Here is a 15,863-nt window from a genome sequence, read left to right on the forward strand (position 1 = left end):
AGTCTGGATAGAAAACTGATTTGAATGTGGAAGACAGGGTGGTGGTGAAGTGTTGCTTTTCGGACTGGAGACGTGTAACCAGCTGTGTGCCATGAGGATCAGTGCTGGGTCCACTGCTTTTTGTCATTGCCATCAATGCTTTGGATGTGAATATAGGAGATATGGTTAGTATATTTACAGATGAGAGCAAAATTAGTGCAGTGGACAGTGAAGAAGGTTATCTCAGAGTAAAATGGGACCTTGATCAGATGGACTGAGTAGTGGCAGATGAAGTTTAATTTAGATAAATGTGAGATGCTGCATTTTGGAAAAGCAGATCAAGGCAGGACTTATACACTTTGTGGTAAAGTTCTGGGCAGTGTTGCTGAACAAAGAGACCTTTGTTTTGGGTACTGTTGAAAAGGATAGTTTCTCAGAGGAGAATAGAAGAGGCAGTCAGATCTTGGGCACCAAGAATTAAACTTGTGTTAGACTGAGTTTGACTATTTAAAAGAATTGTTATGGGAGACTCTCTCTGAAAAGAGCACAGACAGTAGATTCTGTTGCAGTGAGCATGAATCAAGGATAGTATGTTGCTTTTCTGGTGCTGGGATTAAAGATGTCCCAAAATGTTTGCAGCATATTGTTAAACGAAAGAGTGAGAAACTGTAAGTTATTGTACATATTGATAGGAATGGCATAGTTAAGGAAAATATTAAGGCTTTACAAAGTGAATATAAGAAGTTAGGTAGAAGATTAAAAAACAGAAACTCAAAAGTCGTAATCTCCAGTTTATTGCCAGTGCCAAGCTTGAATGAGGAAAAATAATAAAAGGATAAAGGAGATCAATAGCTGAAGAGGTGGTTTACTGTTCAGGGATTCGGGTTCTTGCATCATTCTGAGGCAGAAAAGACCTGTTCAAAAAGGATGGGTTTCATGTGTCTAAAAAGGGACCAATATCCTAGCAGGACGATTTGCTAATTCTATTAAGGAAGGCTCTAAACTATTGTCGTGAATGGGAGGTGGAATCCTAAATAGCAGAGTAAGTAGAAAGATAGGTACGAATGGTTTTGAATCTAAAAAGAATAAGTTAATTTGAAAAGCCAGAGAAAGAAGTCATCCTGAAGAATTAAATTGTGCTTATTTCAATGCAAGGGGTCTTACAGATAAGGCTGATAAACTCGAGGCCTGTTTGGGAACATGGAATTGGAATGTCATAGCTGTCACAGAAACTTGGCTGTGGGATGTACATGTTGGCAAATCAACATTCTGCGTTTCAGATGCTATAGGAAGGATAGAAAGAGACAAAAGATGAGGTGGAGTGGCATTTTTGATTTAAGAAAAACATTAAGGCATGAATAATGTTGTATTAGTACAAGATTTTAGTTTTCCAAACATTGACTGGACTGCCATAATGTTAAAGGTTTGGATGATGAAGAATTTGTTCAATGTGTTCAAGAAGATTTTCTTTGTCAATATGTAAATATTCCTATGAGAAAAGGAGCAAAACTTGATCCTATCTTGAGTAATAAGACAGGACAAGTGACTGTAGTAGGAGAACACTTTGGGTCGAGTGATCATTATTCTATTTGTTTTGAAATAGTTATGAAAGAGGATATTCCTTCCATAACGTTAAAATTTTAATTGGCGTAAGGCAAATTTTAATGGTATGAGACAGGAATTTTCAAAAATTGATTACATTAGACTGTTCAAAAGTAAGGGGGTGTGTGATGTGTGAATAGCTTTGAAGAGTGTGATAACATGAGTTCAGAGTCATTATGTTCCTGTTGGAGCGAAAGGTAAGGCTGGCAAGATTAGAAAACAATGGATAAATAAATATATTGACGTTCTAGTCAAGAATAAAAAAAACTTATTAGACAGCTGGGTTCAAATAAATCTGTTGAACAGGATAAAGATTGTTGGGGCATTCTTAAGAGGTAAATCAGGAAGGTACAGAGAGGAAATGAGATAACCTTGGCAAATTAGGTTAAGGATAATCCACAAAGATTCGACAAGTACATAACGAGCAAGAGACCAAGTAGAGAGAGAGTGGGGCACCTTAAAGATCAAAGAGGTTGTCTCTGTGTTGAGCCTCAGGAGATGGGAGAGACATTAAATAAATATTTTGCATCAGTTTTTACTTTGAAGAAAGAAATAGAGGCTAAAGAACTCTGGGAAATAAATATTGATGTTTTGAGAACTACTGTCATTACAGAAGAGAAAGTGTTGGAGGTCTTAAAATATCAAGCTGGATAAATCTCTGGGACATGAATCTAGGGTATCTCAGGACACTGTGGGAAGTTAAGGAGGAACGTATAAGGCCTCTTGCAATTATCTTTTGAAATATTTCTGCATACAGGTGAGGTGCTGTTCAGTGGTGTTCCACAGGGATCAGTGCGGGGTCCACTTTTGTTTGTTATTTTGTTTAAATGATTTAGATGAACATGTAGAAGGCATGGTTAGTAAGTTTGTGGATGACCCCAAAACTATGATGACTGTGAAGAAGGCTATTTAATTTACAAAGAGATCTTGATTGATTTGGATCAGTGGGTTGTAGAGTGGTAGATGGAGTTTAATTTTGATAAATATGAGGTATGCATTTTGGTAAAACTAACTAGGGCAGGACTTATACAGGTCGTTCTGGTATAACATGTGTTTCATCAATGTGAATTGATTATAACGCAATTGACAAATTATGAGCGATGTTTGGATAACTCGAATGTTCTGCTGAATGGGTATAGCGATTTTCTATATCGGTTCCCCATAGCGCTATTTCCTATTGCACAGGGTTGCAGAGGAACACCACTGTTGTGTTAATAAAAGTAGGGCCTTGGATAGTGTTGTAGAACAGAGATCCTTAGGGGTTCAGGTACATAGTTCTTTTGAAGCTTGTGTCCCTTAGGGTGGGTAAGAAGGCATCTAATACCCTTGTCTTCACTTTTCAGACCTTGAAGTATTGAAATTGGGACATTATGTTGAAGTTGTACGAGATGTTGGTGAAGACTCTTCTGGAGTACTGTATCCAGTTCTGGTTGCCCTGTTAAAGGGCAGGGAGAGTTCAGAGGAGGTTTACTTGGACGTTGCCAGGAATGGAAGGTTTGAATTATAAGGAGAGGCTGGAGAGACTAGGACTTTTTTCCACTGGAGAATGGGAGGTTGAGGGACGTTATGGAGGTTATAGATAGGGTTAATGACAAGTGTCTTTTCCCTAGAGTGGGATTAGGCAGCATATTAGAAGATGAGATAAGAAAAATTTTAAAAAGACGCAGTGTGGAATAAACATCCAGAGGAAGTAGTAGATGCGGGTACAGTTAAATCATTTTAAAAAATATTTAGATAAGTACATAAACATTTGGAGGGATATGGGCTAAATGCAGGCAAGTGGGGCTAGTTTAGTTTGGGATTATGTTCGGCGTGGACTGGTTGGTCCAAAGGGTCTGTTTCTGTGCCACATGAATCTGACTCTATAAACAGTAAAACTAGAGGAGATGACCTAGACCTGAAAGTGAAACTTGCAAAATTAATCTTGAGAAATATTATTCTAATGAGAGAATGGTCATTTGATGAACCAGACAGGCAGATTCTGGAAGCTGATTAGTATTGGTTCATTCTATGTATGGGTAAATTCTAAATATTGTTCCTGTGGTGGGCTAATCCAGAACATGGAACACAACCTTAAGACTAGTAATCCTAGAATCCTTATAGTGTGGAAACAGGCCCTTCAACCCAACAAGTGCACACCAATCCTCCAAAGAGTATCCGACTGAAACCCCTTCCACTACATTTACCCCTACACATTGCTGAACACTATGAGCAATTTAGCATGCCAATTCACCTAACGTGCACATCTTTGGATTGCGGGAGGAAACCAGAGCAACCCATGCAGACACTGGGAGAATGTGCTCACTCCACACAGACGGTTCCCTGAGGCTAGATTTGAACCCGAGTCCCTGGGGCTGAGAGGCAGCAGTGCTAACCATTGGTCGAAACAGAAGGCAGAAAGTGGTTGTAGATGGAAAATATTCTGCCTGGAGGTCAGTGTTGAGTGGTGTCCTGCAGGGCTCTATTCTTGGGCCTCTTCAGTTTGTAGTCTTTATAAATGACTTGTATGAGAAGGCTGAGGGATGGGTTAGTAAATTTGCAGATGACACAAAGGTTGGAAGTGCTGTTGATAGTATCGAGGGCTATTGCAAGCTGCAGCATGACATGGACAGGATGCAGAGCTGGGCTGAGAAATGGCAGATGGAGTTCAACCTGTATAAATGCGAAGTGATGCATTTTGGAAAGTCGAGCTTGAATGCTGAATGTAAAATTAAAGACAGGACTCTTGGCAGTGTGGAGGGACAGAGGGATCTTGGTGTTCAAGTGCTTAAAACCCTCAAAGCTCCACTCAAGTGGATAGGGTTGTTAAGAAAGCGTATGGTGTTTGAGCTTTTATTGGGATTGAGTTTAAGAACCGGAAGATTTTGCTACAGCTCTACAAGTCCCCGGTGAGACCACACTTAGAATATTGTGTTCAGTTCTGGCCCCCTACTGTAGGAAAGATACAGAGGCTTTGGAGAGGGTGCAAAAAAGGTTTACCAGGATGGTGCCTGGACTGGAGGGCTTGTCTTATGAAGAGAGATTGACTAAGCTCAAACTTTTCTTGCTGGAGAGGAGGAGGAAGAGAGGTGACCTGATCGAGATATACAGGATAATGAGAAGCATGGATAGAATCAATGGTCAGAGACTTTTCCCCAGGGCAGGATTGACTGGCATAAGGGGTCATCATTTTAAGATATTAGGAGAAAGGTATAGAGGGGACCTCAGAGGTAGGTTCTTTACGCAGAGAGTTGTGAATGCATGGAATGTGTTGCCAGCGGTGGTGGTGGAAGCAGAGTCATTAGGGACATTTATGCGACCACTGGACTTGCACATAGCCAGCAGTGAATTGAGGGGTGCATAGGTTAGGTTACTTTATTTTACATTACGATTAATCCTCAGCACAGCATCGTGGGCCGAAGGGCCTGTTCAGTGTCGTACTTTTCTATGTTCGATGTACTATAAAACATAATTTCCGTACGCACGTTTTCACGCAAAAGATAACAAGTGAAAGCTTTCCAAAAGGCTGTGATGCTGAGTGTTTTGAAATTTTAAAGATTGAGAATGACAGATTTGTATTAAGGTTAAAATAGATAAAGTCTAATGGGTGAATTAATCTGAGGTTCTAGTCACCTATGATTAAACTGAATAGTAGACTTGCTTGATGAATTGATTAATCTTGCCTCTTTCCTATGTTTCATTGAAAAAGAACCTGTCATTGACATTAGACTTTATTTCTTAACCTTGTCAAATAAATTTACTATGAATGGACAAAACTTGTAATTCATTGTGTTGTCAAAATGGATGCTAGAACTTCAAAGATAACAAATTTCTATATGCTTTTTATATTGAATATCAATAATCCTTATAATCCTTGTAAGATAATGCAAGTCCAAAATGTACTGTGTAAGGAACAGACCAGCTGTGCACAGCTGCCAAATTTCCCTTAAGATGTGCGTATGTATGGCTTTGCAGCAATCTTAAGAGGAATATGCAATTCAATGTAACGTGGTCAACAAAATAAATCAGCGTGCACAATGCTGTCTAGCATCTGAATGTTTTGAGGTTGTTTTGTTTTTAAATGCATCTACCTGAACATACACCACAATCTTTTGAAGAGATGAGGCAACAGGAATTCACAATTTTGCCCTGGACTTTGAAGAGAAATTGGAAACAATGCAGGTCTATGGAAAAAAATTGCTTCATTGCTTTACCCACTGTAGTTCACATGCAATTTGGAATGTATTATTGATATTTATGATTTCTCTACTAAATTTATTATCAGTCAGAAAATGTTTAAGTTTCAGAGTCTATAGAAATAGCACTGACTTGATCTGGGTCGATAACAATAGACATTTTCTTTGCACGATGTTATTAGTTTGCAGCTCTGCTCCTTGATATCTGATCAATTGTGGGAACTGTAACTAGATACCTGCAGCTGGTTTTGATGACATAACACACTTAACTAAAATCCAATAATCAACCTTGTCTCATTTCTAGGTAGAAGCAACTGAAACAGGTTTTGCCATTGGAAAAACATTTGAGAGGGATTTATCGTTTGAGGAAGAGGATGACCATCAATCTTCTACTGTTGCCATGCATGGCAGTGCTTGTAGTTCAGACCTGACTGTTAACCTCTCAATTCCCTCACTGAGTTATGAGGTAATGAAAATTCTATAACTTAAACTGCCTCTCTGTATTTGTAAATAGTTGGTGTGGTTTCTTTTTAACTTGAACCGGGACGCAGATTTCTTCCTGAAGGTATTGTATATTTCAGTATTAAATGAATGCTTTATATACTAAAATGGGTATTTTAGGAAGGGAATTCAAGAGATGAGAATAGCTGTGCCATTAGCAATGAGATGAAGGGAGACTTTAAAAAAAACACTGTTTAAGCTCAGGAGAGAATAAGAAGATCAAAAATAAAATGTGAAGACCTTGCAATCCATCAAACTGCTCCAGCATTCCATCTAATTAGTCAGGGGTAAATATAGAGTAAGAGAATGGGTCTGGGTGTATTACTCTTCGGAGGGTCGGTGTGAGCTTGTTGGGCCAAAGGGCCTATTTCCATACTGTAGATAACCTAATCTAATAACTGTGATTGATCATAGACTTGGACTCCACTTTCCCACGAGTTCCTACCTTTTTAATTCTGTGACAGAATAGAAATTTGCCTTTCAATATTATCCATATTCCATGGTAGAGCATTTATAATCCTCTAGGGTAGAGAATTCTGAAGATTCAGAACTGAGTGAAGGATGTTTTTATTTCAGTGCTAAGTGATTGACCCCTTAGCTTGAGATTGTTCTAGAGTCCCTAGTCATGGGAAGCAAATGTCTAAGCATCTATTCTATCAAGTTCCTTTATAATTTTGAAGTTTTCAGATCACCTCTCATTCTTATTGATGCCAGACAATAGACCCAATTCACTCCAACTTACAGGTGACCCTCTCATCTAGGAACCCATGTGGCAAGCCTTTGCTATACTGTCCCCAATGCAAATATATCCTTCCTCAAATATGCAAACCACAATGGAACCATCTATGGTCTAACAAAATCCATCAAAATTCTCGCAAGTCTTCATTTTTGGGTTCCAATTCCCTTAAAATAAATAAAATGAATGGGTGTGGACACTGGAAATTTGAAACAAAAACAAACTGCTGGAGAAACTCAGCAGGTCTGGCACTATCTTTGGAGAGAAAACAGTTAATATTTTGAGCCCAATTACCCTCCTTTAGAACCAGTTACAGTGTCATAGAATTATACAGCATGGAAGCAGACTTTTTAGTACAATTTGTCCATGCCCACCAGATATCCTACATTAATCTAGTCTCATTTGCCAGGAATTTCTATTGCTGATGGGTTATAGAAAGGAGGTGTTGCAGGTAGCATATGTGTTGCCAGTAGGAGATCATTTGGGAGGAAAGAATACTCAAGCCAATATAGAAAAAAATATGTTCGTTGGCCTGGACTGCATAAAAATATGGTTGAGTTTGCTGTACGTGTCATACATTTTAGGTAATAGAGAAACCTCAAGCAATAATAAAACGAATGCCCTTAATATTCATTCCAGTTGAAGAACCTTTTCCATGCATTTTGATTGATTGCATAGGACCCCTCCCTAAACAAAAAGTGGGAATTACTATTTTTTGGCCGTGATGGATGTGTTTACTAGATTTCCAGAAGCATTATGCATATCATAGCTAAAAGGAATGTCAGTGAGTTGCTCAATTGTTTTAAACTAGAAACAAACTATCCATAGAAATATAATCTGTTCAAAGATCAAATTTTACATTGGTATCAATCTTTAAAGATCATGTTGAGGGCTTATAGTCATGACTATTCAGAGGATTGCACGTTTTGCAATTATGGATTCACCTAATGAGTCAACTTGAATTCGTTTTTGAACATGAGGTGATTAATTGAAATTAAGTGAGGAAAAATTGGAGAGTCAGAGATCAGATTTGGATTGTGCCAAATTTTAGTGAGATATTTAAATTAAGTTGGCGAGTTGGCTAGACAGCATTAGAAAGTAGCATAGCATTTGTTTGAAATAGGAAGCAGACAAAAGATCAAAAATTTGTAGTTAGTGGAGATAATGTTAACCTTACTATCACTTGTAGGTGAACCTTTGAAAGCGAGATGCAGTGAGCCTTATCAAATTGAAAGGAACTGGAGTGAGCTAAAGTATTTGAGAACATTATATAGAAGAAAAACTCTCCAAGTGTGTCATGTGAATATGCTCACATGGTATTTTGATAAGGAAGGAAAGCAAAAGGAGAATCTGTTACTGGTTCCAATACAGTTAAGAACCAAATTCAGGTGATTCTGAACTGGACAATGAAGTTCTCAAAAATTGGTATAAATTGAAAGAGTTATTACAATCACATGGGGATATATTTGGGAGTGATCTGGGAAGTCCTAAACTGATTACAAATGATGTAGAATTAGGAAATGCTGTTCCAATTAACCAACATCCTTAATGGCTTTACTGTCTAAAATTGGCACAAGTTCTAAAAGAAATTGAAAGCCTGCTCAGATGACCTGTTTGGAAGACTCTGTATTGAGAAGGTGGGACAAATTATGCATCTAAGCTGGATTTACTCAAAGGATACTGGCAAGTAATTTTATCCAAGAGAGTGAAGATAGTCTCAGCTTTCATGACACCTAATGGACTTTACTCATTTGAATTCATGCCAATTGTTATGAAGAATGCATCAATCACATTTCAAGATTAACCAAAGAGTTTATTTTGGGATTACCCAATTATGTAGAGTACATCGACAGTCTAGGCTTGGTGACAGACCTGGCTCAGAATGAGTTCACAAAAGCCCAAGTTGTATTCCAAAGCCACATCATTGGACATGGACAGATGGCTCCATGGTTGTGAAAACACAGGTTAACGGGAGTTCCCATACTGTCAGTGAAGATGGAGTTACTACGATTCCTGGGTCTTGAGTGTTATTTTGCCTTTGTCTTTAGCATATGTGCTGCATTGATTAACTTGAAGTCCAGAAAATTTCAGTGAGTGTCAGGAGGCATTTGACATCCTGAATGCTGTGTTGATCATTGCCCCAGTAATTATGTAAAACTATTCAAGGTGGCTATGTTGTGGGTGTTGGTGTTGTACTCTTACAAGTAGATGGCAAGAGGATAGGAAGACCTTCTGGTTATTTCTTCCGAAAGTTGAATATTCAGTAACAGAAATACTCCACCACTGAGGAAGAGACCTTGAGTTTGGTGTCGGTATTGCAACATTTCAACAGTTATGTTGTAAGTGAAGAATCTGAGACAAACGTATATACTGAACATCATATCTTAATGTTTTTGGAGAATGTTAAGGATTAGACACCAGTTTGTTTAGTGGAGTTTATTATTACAGCCATTCAATTTGTAAACTCTACACATGCTTTGTCAAGAGAACATAATTGCCAACGTGTTGTCACGCCTTTGATGGAAGACAGAGATGTTTGATGTATTATGAAACAGAGATCGACGCCCCACCCCCGTTAATTAAAACCAAAACACCCAGAGATGCTTGCCTCATAATCTGTAGAAAGAGGTGTGACAAGTGATATCACCTACCTCTCACCCCCCTCCCCTCCAATCTATTATAAAGGTGTAGTTAAATGAAATGAAATCCTTTCATTTACTGTAAAATAAATTGTTACTTGTTGATTAACTCCAACAGTGAACCAATTAACAGAACTGCTAACAATCTGAAGAATTCCCCTCTAACTGCTAATTATTCCCTAATAAAACAAAATCCTAATGGTATGCTGTTTCAATAAATACAAATCCAACTTCTATTGCAAAACAATAGAACTTCGTCTCCCAAAATTGCAGCAAGGATCCATCTTCTGGAATGCTTGTTGCCCTGTCCACTGATCTTCTTTCAGGAACGCCGCCTCCTTCAAATTCTTGCGTCAGTTGTTATATCAGGAATATTCTCTCTGAATTCTGTCTGAAATATTAGCTAAAGAGTGCCGTGGTGCCTTTATTAATTAGATGGTGTTTTCTCTGAGAGCTGAAAGTTGTTATTTCTTCAGGTGGTATGGTTAACTTTGTAGATGACATATTTTTCACTCAGGTTGGTGGATCTGGCATTCAGTTCCTGAAAGGCTATTAGAGGCTGCAACCATCAACATTTAACAAGTACTGGGATATGCGTTTCATATTAGGCTGTTTGTCAAAACCAGAAAAGGTGAGATTAGGATAGCTGACTTCCTGTTGGTTCGAGCTTCTCCACGCTTTAAACTTTACATGGTTCAATGTAAATAATGCCATGCACTACCAAATATAAAAATGTAGGGAAATGGGTCTGGGTGTGTTGTGGGTCAGTATGGGCTTGTTGGGCCGAAAGGGCCTGTGTCCACACATTAAATAATCTAATTTAAAATTCTTAAAGTTCCTTGGTACCTTGACAAGTCTTCGTTTCTGATGAAAGACTTCTACCCGAAACATTGACTCTCCTGCTCCTCAGATGCTGTCCAACTTGCTGTGCTTTTCCAGCAACACACTGTTGACTCTGATCTCTAGCATCTGCAATCCTCACTTTTGGCAAGTCCTCCTTTCTCAAGATCACCGGAGACTGGACAGATAACCCAATTTGCGCATTGGAGTTCATGAATGTCCCAACACTGACTGTGTTGAAATTCCGTGGGGCATTTGAACTTACACCTGCTCCAAAGGACCTTGCAATATAGATTGTTTGAATAATTACACTATCTGTACTTGGATAGTACCCCCGAAATGTTAAAAACAAAATCATCACTTAATCTTTGGATAACTATATAAATTAACCCGCTTAACTTAAAGTGCTTTAAAGTTATTATGACTTGTATGTACAGGATCTCCCTACTATTCTTTCCATGGGTTCCTGGACTGAAGGAGTTGAGTGAGGTCAGTAGTCAGGAAGGAGTTGCTACATTCCTACACTGGCACAAATATTCTGATTTAATATAGCATGTGGTTTGAGTAGGAGCAGGATGAAATGATATCTTCGGCTTTTAGAGTGCTCCACCTTTCCCCTTTCACTATGAATATTTTAAAACTATTTTAACAGGTCACGTCTTTTCATATTTTCAAAATTATTCCATTCTTTAAGGATGCACAAGAAAATTCCTTGGATACTTGCAACATGTCCTCCACTGAAGAGAGTGATGAGAAACAGATGTCCTTAGCCAGAGGATTTGAGAAAACCATTACCATTGCAAAAGGCAATGCTAGCCTCGGTATGTATCTGGTATAGATTTATTAAACCTGCTGCGAGAAACAATGTACTTTTGCCATGTTTTAAGTCTTTATTATTTACGTAGTTATAATCCAATATACTTTCAATCATTATTGCAATGTTTTCAAAGAGCTAGTAGATTTTATATTTTTACAGTTTCTTAGGGTTTGGTCTTTGCAAAATTAGGAGTAGCAATGTCGTGAGTCATGTGAAAAGATCTAATGAGATACAGGCTATATGTTAGTCACTCTACATCCTAGTCCTTCTGCCTTCATTGTTTACAGCTGGCTGGATGGCACAAAAATGTGGATAGTGCTAAAATAGAAACCTCTATCTATTGCAAAGAATCGGACAAGCCATTGGGACCTGCCAATTATTGCGGAAATAAAACAGGACTGGGGTGGTCTTGTGAGTACATGGATCCATGGGTAGCCAATCCACATTTAGTGAGGACCAATTGTATCTAAAGTTAACCTTACAAAATTTATAAGTAACCACATTCAAAAATGTATACCTTGCAGGGCTTTTCATAGAGTCATAGAGATGTACAGCATGGAAACAGACCTTTTGGTCCAGCCCTTCCATGCCGACTAGATATTCCAACCCAATCTAGTCCCACCTGCCAGCACCTGGCCCATATCCCTCCAAACTCTTCCTAATCATATACCCATCTAAATGTCTCTTAAATGTTGCAATTGTACCAGCCTCCACCACTTCCTCTGGCAGCTCATTCCGTATACGTACCACCCTCTGTGTGAAAAAGTTGCCCCGTAGGTCTCTTTTATATCTTTCCCCTCTCACCCTAAACCTATGCCCTCTAGTTCTGGACTCCCCAACCCCAGGGAAAAGACTTTGCCTATTTGCCCTTTCCATGCCTCTCATAACTTTGTAAACCTCGATAAGGTCACCCCTCAGCCTCCGACACTCCAGGGAAAACAGCCCCAGCCTGATCAGCATCTCCCTATAGCTCAAATCCTCCAACCCTGGCAACATCCTTGTAAATCTTTTCTGAACCCTTTCAAGTTTCACAACATCTTTCTGATTGGAAGGAGACCAGAAAAGCACGCAATATTCCAACAGTGACCTCCCAAGTCCTGTACTCAATACTCTGACCAATAAAGTAAAGCATACCAAACGTCGTCTTCACTACCCTATCTACCTGCGACTCCACTTTCAAGGAGCTATGAGCCTGCACTCCAAGGTCTCTTTGTTCAGCAGTGCTCCTCAGGACCTTCCATTAAGTGTATAAGTCCTGCTAAGATTTGCTTTCCCAAAAATGCAGCACTTCACATTTATCTGAATTAAACTCCATCTGCCACTTCTTGGCCCATTGGCCCATCAGGTCAAGATCCTGTTGTAATCTGAGGTAACCATTTTCGCTGTCCACTTCACCTCCAATTTTGGTGTCATCTGCAAACTTACTAATTGTACCTCTTATGCTCGCATCCAAATCATTTATGTAAATGACAAAAAGTAGAGCACCGATCCTTGTGGCACTCCACTGGTCACAGGCTTCCAGTCTGAAAAACAACCCTCCACCACCACCCTCTGTCTTCTACCTTTGACCCAGTTCTGTATCCAAATGGCTAGTTCTCCCTGTATTCCGTGAGATCTAATCTTGCTAATCAGCCTCCCATGGGGAACCTTGTCGATTGCTTTACTGAAGTCCATATAGATCACATCTACCGCTCTGCCCTCATCAATCCTCTTTGTTACTTACTCAAAAAAGTCAATCAAGTTTGTGAGACATGATTTTCCATACACAAAGCCATGTTGACTATCCCTAATCAGTCCATGCCTTTCTAAATTCATGTACAACCTGTCCCTCAGGATTCCCTCCAACAACTTGCCCACCACCGACGTCAGGCTCACTGGTCTATAATTCCCTAGCTTGTCCTTACCACCCTTCTTAAACAGTGGCACCACGTTAGCCAACTTCCAGTCTTCCGACACCTCATGTGTGACTATTGATGATACATATGTCTCAGCAAGAGACCCTGCAATCACTTTTCTAGCTTCCCACAGAGTTCTCGGGTACACCTGATCAGGTCCTGGGGATTTATCCGCCTTTACCTGTTTCAAGACATCCAGTATTTCCTCCTCTGTAATCTAGACATTTTGCAAGATGTCACCATCTATTTCTCTACAGTTATATCTTCCATATCCTTTTCCACCGTAAATATTGATGTAAAATACTCATTTAGTATCTCCCCTATTTCCTGCGGCTCCACACAAAGGCAACCTTGCTGATCTTTGCGGGGCCCTATTTTTGCCCTAGTTACCCTTTTGACCCGAATGTATTTGTAAAACTCTTTGGATTCTCCTTAATTCTATTTGCCAAAGCTATCTCATGTTCCCTTTTTGCCCTTCTGATTTCCCTCTTAAGTATACTCCTACTACCTTTATACTCTTCTAAGGATTCACTCGATCTATCCTGTCTATACCTTACACATGCTTGCTTCTTTTTCTTAACCAAACCCTCAATTTCTTTAGTCATCCAGCATTCCCTATACCTACCAGCCTTTCCTTTCACCCTGACAGGAATATACTTTCTCTGGATTCTCGTTATCTCATTTCTGAAGGCTTCCCATTTTCCAGCCATCCCGTTACCTGCAAGCATCTGCCCCCAATCAGCTTTCGAAAGTTCTTGCCTAATACTCCAATTTAGGACTTCAACTTTTAGATCTAATCCATCCTTTTTCATCATTATTTTAAATCTAATAGGATTGTGGTTGCTGGCCCCAAACTACTTCCCCACTAACACCTCACTCACCTGCCCTGCCTTATTTCCCAAGAGTATGTCAAGTTTTGCACCTTCTCTAGTAAGTACATCCACATACTGAATCAGAAAATTGTCTTGTATACACTTAACAAATTCCTCCCCATCTAAGCCCTTAACACTATGGCAGTCCCAGTCTGTGTTTGGAAAGTTAAAATCCCCTACCATAACCGCTCTATTATCCTTACTGATTGCGGAGATCTCCTTACAAGTTTGTTTCTCAATTTCCCTCTGACTATTAGGGGGTCTATAATACATCCCAAAAAGGCTATCATCCCTTTCTTATTTCTCAGTTCCACCTAAATAACTTCCCTGGGTGTATTTCCAGGAATATCCTCCCTCAGCACAGCTGTAATGCTATCCCTTATCAAAAATGCCACTCCCTCCTCTGTTGCCTCCCTTTCTATCCTTCCAGTAGCATTTGTATCCTGGAACATTAAGCTGCTAGTCCTGTCCATCCCTGAGCCATGTTTCTGTAATTGCTATGATATCCCAGTCCCATGTTCCTAACCATGCCCTGAGTTCATCTGCCTTCCCTGTTAGACCTCTTGCATTGAAATAAATGCAGTTTAATTTATTAGTCCTACCTTGTCCCTGCCTGCTCTGACTGTTTGACTCGCTTCTGTTCTCAGCTGTACCAGTTTCAGATTGATCTGTTTCCTCACTATCTCCCTGGGTTTCTCTCCCCCCACCCCCCCCCCACTAGTTTAAATCCTCCCAAGCAGTTCTAGCAAATTTCCCTGCCAGCATATTAGACCCCTTCCAATTTAGGTGCAATCCGTCATTCTTTTACAGGTCACTTCTACCCCCAAAAAGATTCCAATGATCCAAAAATGTGAATCCTTCTCTCATCCACCAGCTCCTCAGCCATGCATTCATCTGCTCTATCCTCCTATTCCTGCCCTCACTAGCTCATAGCACCGGGAGTAATCCAGATAGTACTCCTCTCGAGGACCTCCTTTTAAATTCCTGCATAACTCTCTCTAATCTCCCTTCAGAATCTCAACCTTTTCTCTTCCTATGTCATTGGTTCCAATGTGGACAATGACCTCTTGCTGGCCCCTCTCCCCCATGAGGATATTCTGCACTCTCTCTGAGACATCCTTGATCCTGACCCCAGGGAAGCAACACATCTGCTTCTTCGCTGTTGGCCAAAGAAATGTCTGTCTGTACCTCGGACTAGAGAATCCTCTAACACAATTGATCTCTTGGAACCGATGTACCCCTCGTTGCATTGGAGCCAGTCTCAATACCAGAAACTTGTCTGTTTGTGCTACATTCCCCTGAGAATCCATCACCCCCTACATTTTCCAAAACAGCATATCTGTATATCCACAAAAGACTCCTGCACTAGCTGCCTACCTCTGTTACCTTTCCTGAAGTTAACCCATCTATGTGACTGTATCTGAGACTTTTCCACCTTCCTATTACTGCCATCCATCACATACTACTGCTGTTGCAAATTCCTCATTGTTTCCAACTGTCTCTCCAATCTGATAAGATTCGCAGCCAACAGCATTTGTGGCAGATATAATTCGCAGTAACCCATAAATTCTCTTTAAACTCCCACATCTGACAAGAAGTACATATCACTCTATTAAAGGCCATTTTTGCTCCTTCACAATCTACAGACCCAGAAAATAACACCGTCTTATTCCTCTACAAATGCTGCCCCAGGTAAAATTAATAGTTATGGCTTATATTTTAAGTTTAATCAAGAGACATATCTCCAAAAACATATAATTAAGAAAGAACCCACTCACTAGTGCAGATTCTCTGCAGGCCACACTTA

At 39.7% G+C, this 15,863-nt stretch overlaps 1 protein-coding gene across 1 annotated transcript in view; it reads left to right on the forward strand.

Annotated features, from left to right (window-relative positions):
* Positions 1–15,863, forward strand: part of LOC132824441 (multiple PDZ domain protein) — a 381,408-nt gene that overhangs the window by 168,848 nt on the left and 196,697 nt on the right. The window contains exons 21-22 of the mRNA XM_060838941.1: positions 6,061–6,222; positions 11,167–11,293. Coding sequence (XP_060694924.1) covers positions 6,061–6,222; positions 11,167–11,293 — 289 coding nt within the window. The remainder of the gene's footprint in view (positions 1–6,060; positions 6,223–11,166; positions 11,294–15,863) is intronic.

This window comes from Hemiscyllium ocellatum, chromosome 2, assembly GCF_020745735.1.
Source record: "Hemiscyllium ocellatum isolate sHemOce1 chromosome 2, sHemOce1.pat.X.cur, whole genome shotgun sequence".
NCBI lineage: Eukaryota > Metazoa > Chordata > Chondrichthyes > Orectolobiformes > Hemiscylliidae > Hemiscyllium > Hemiscyllium ocellatum.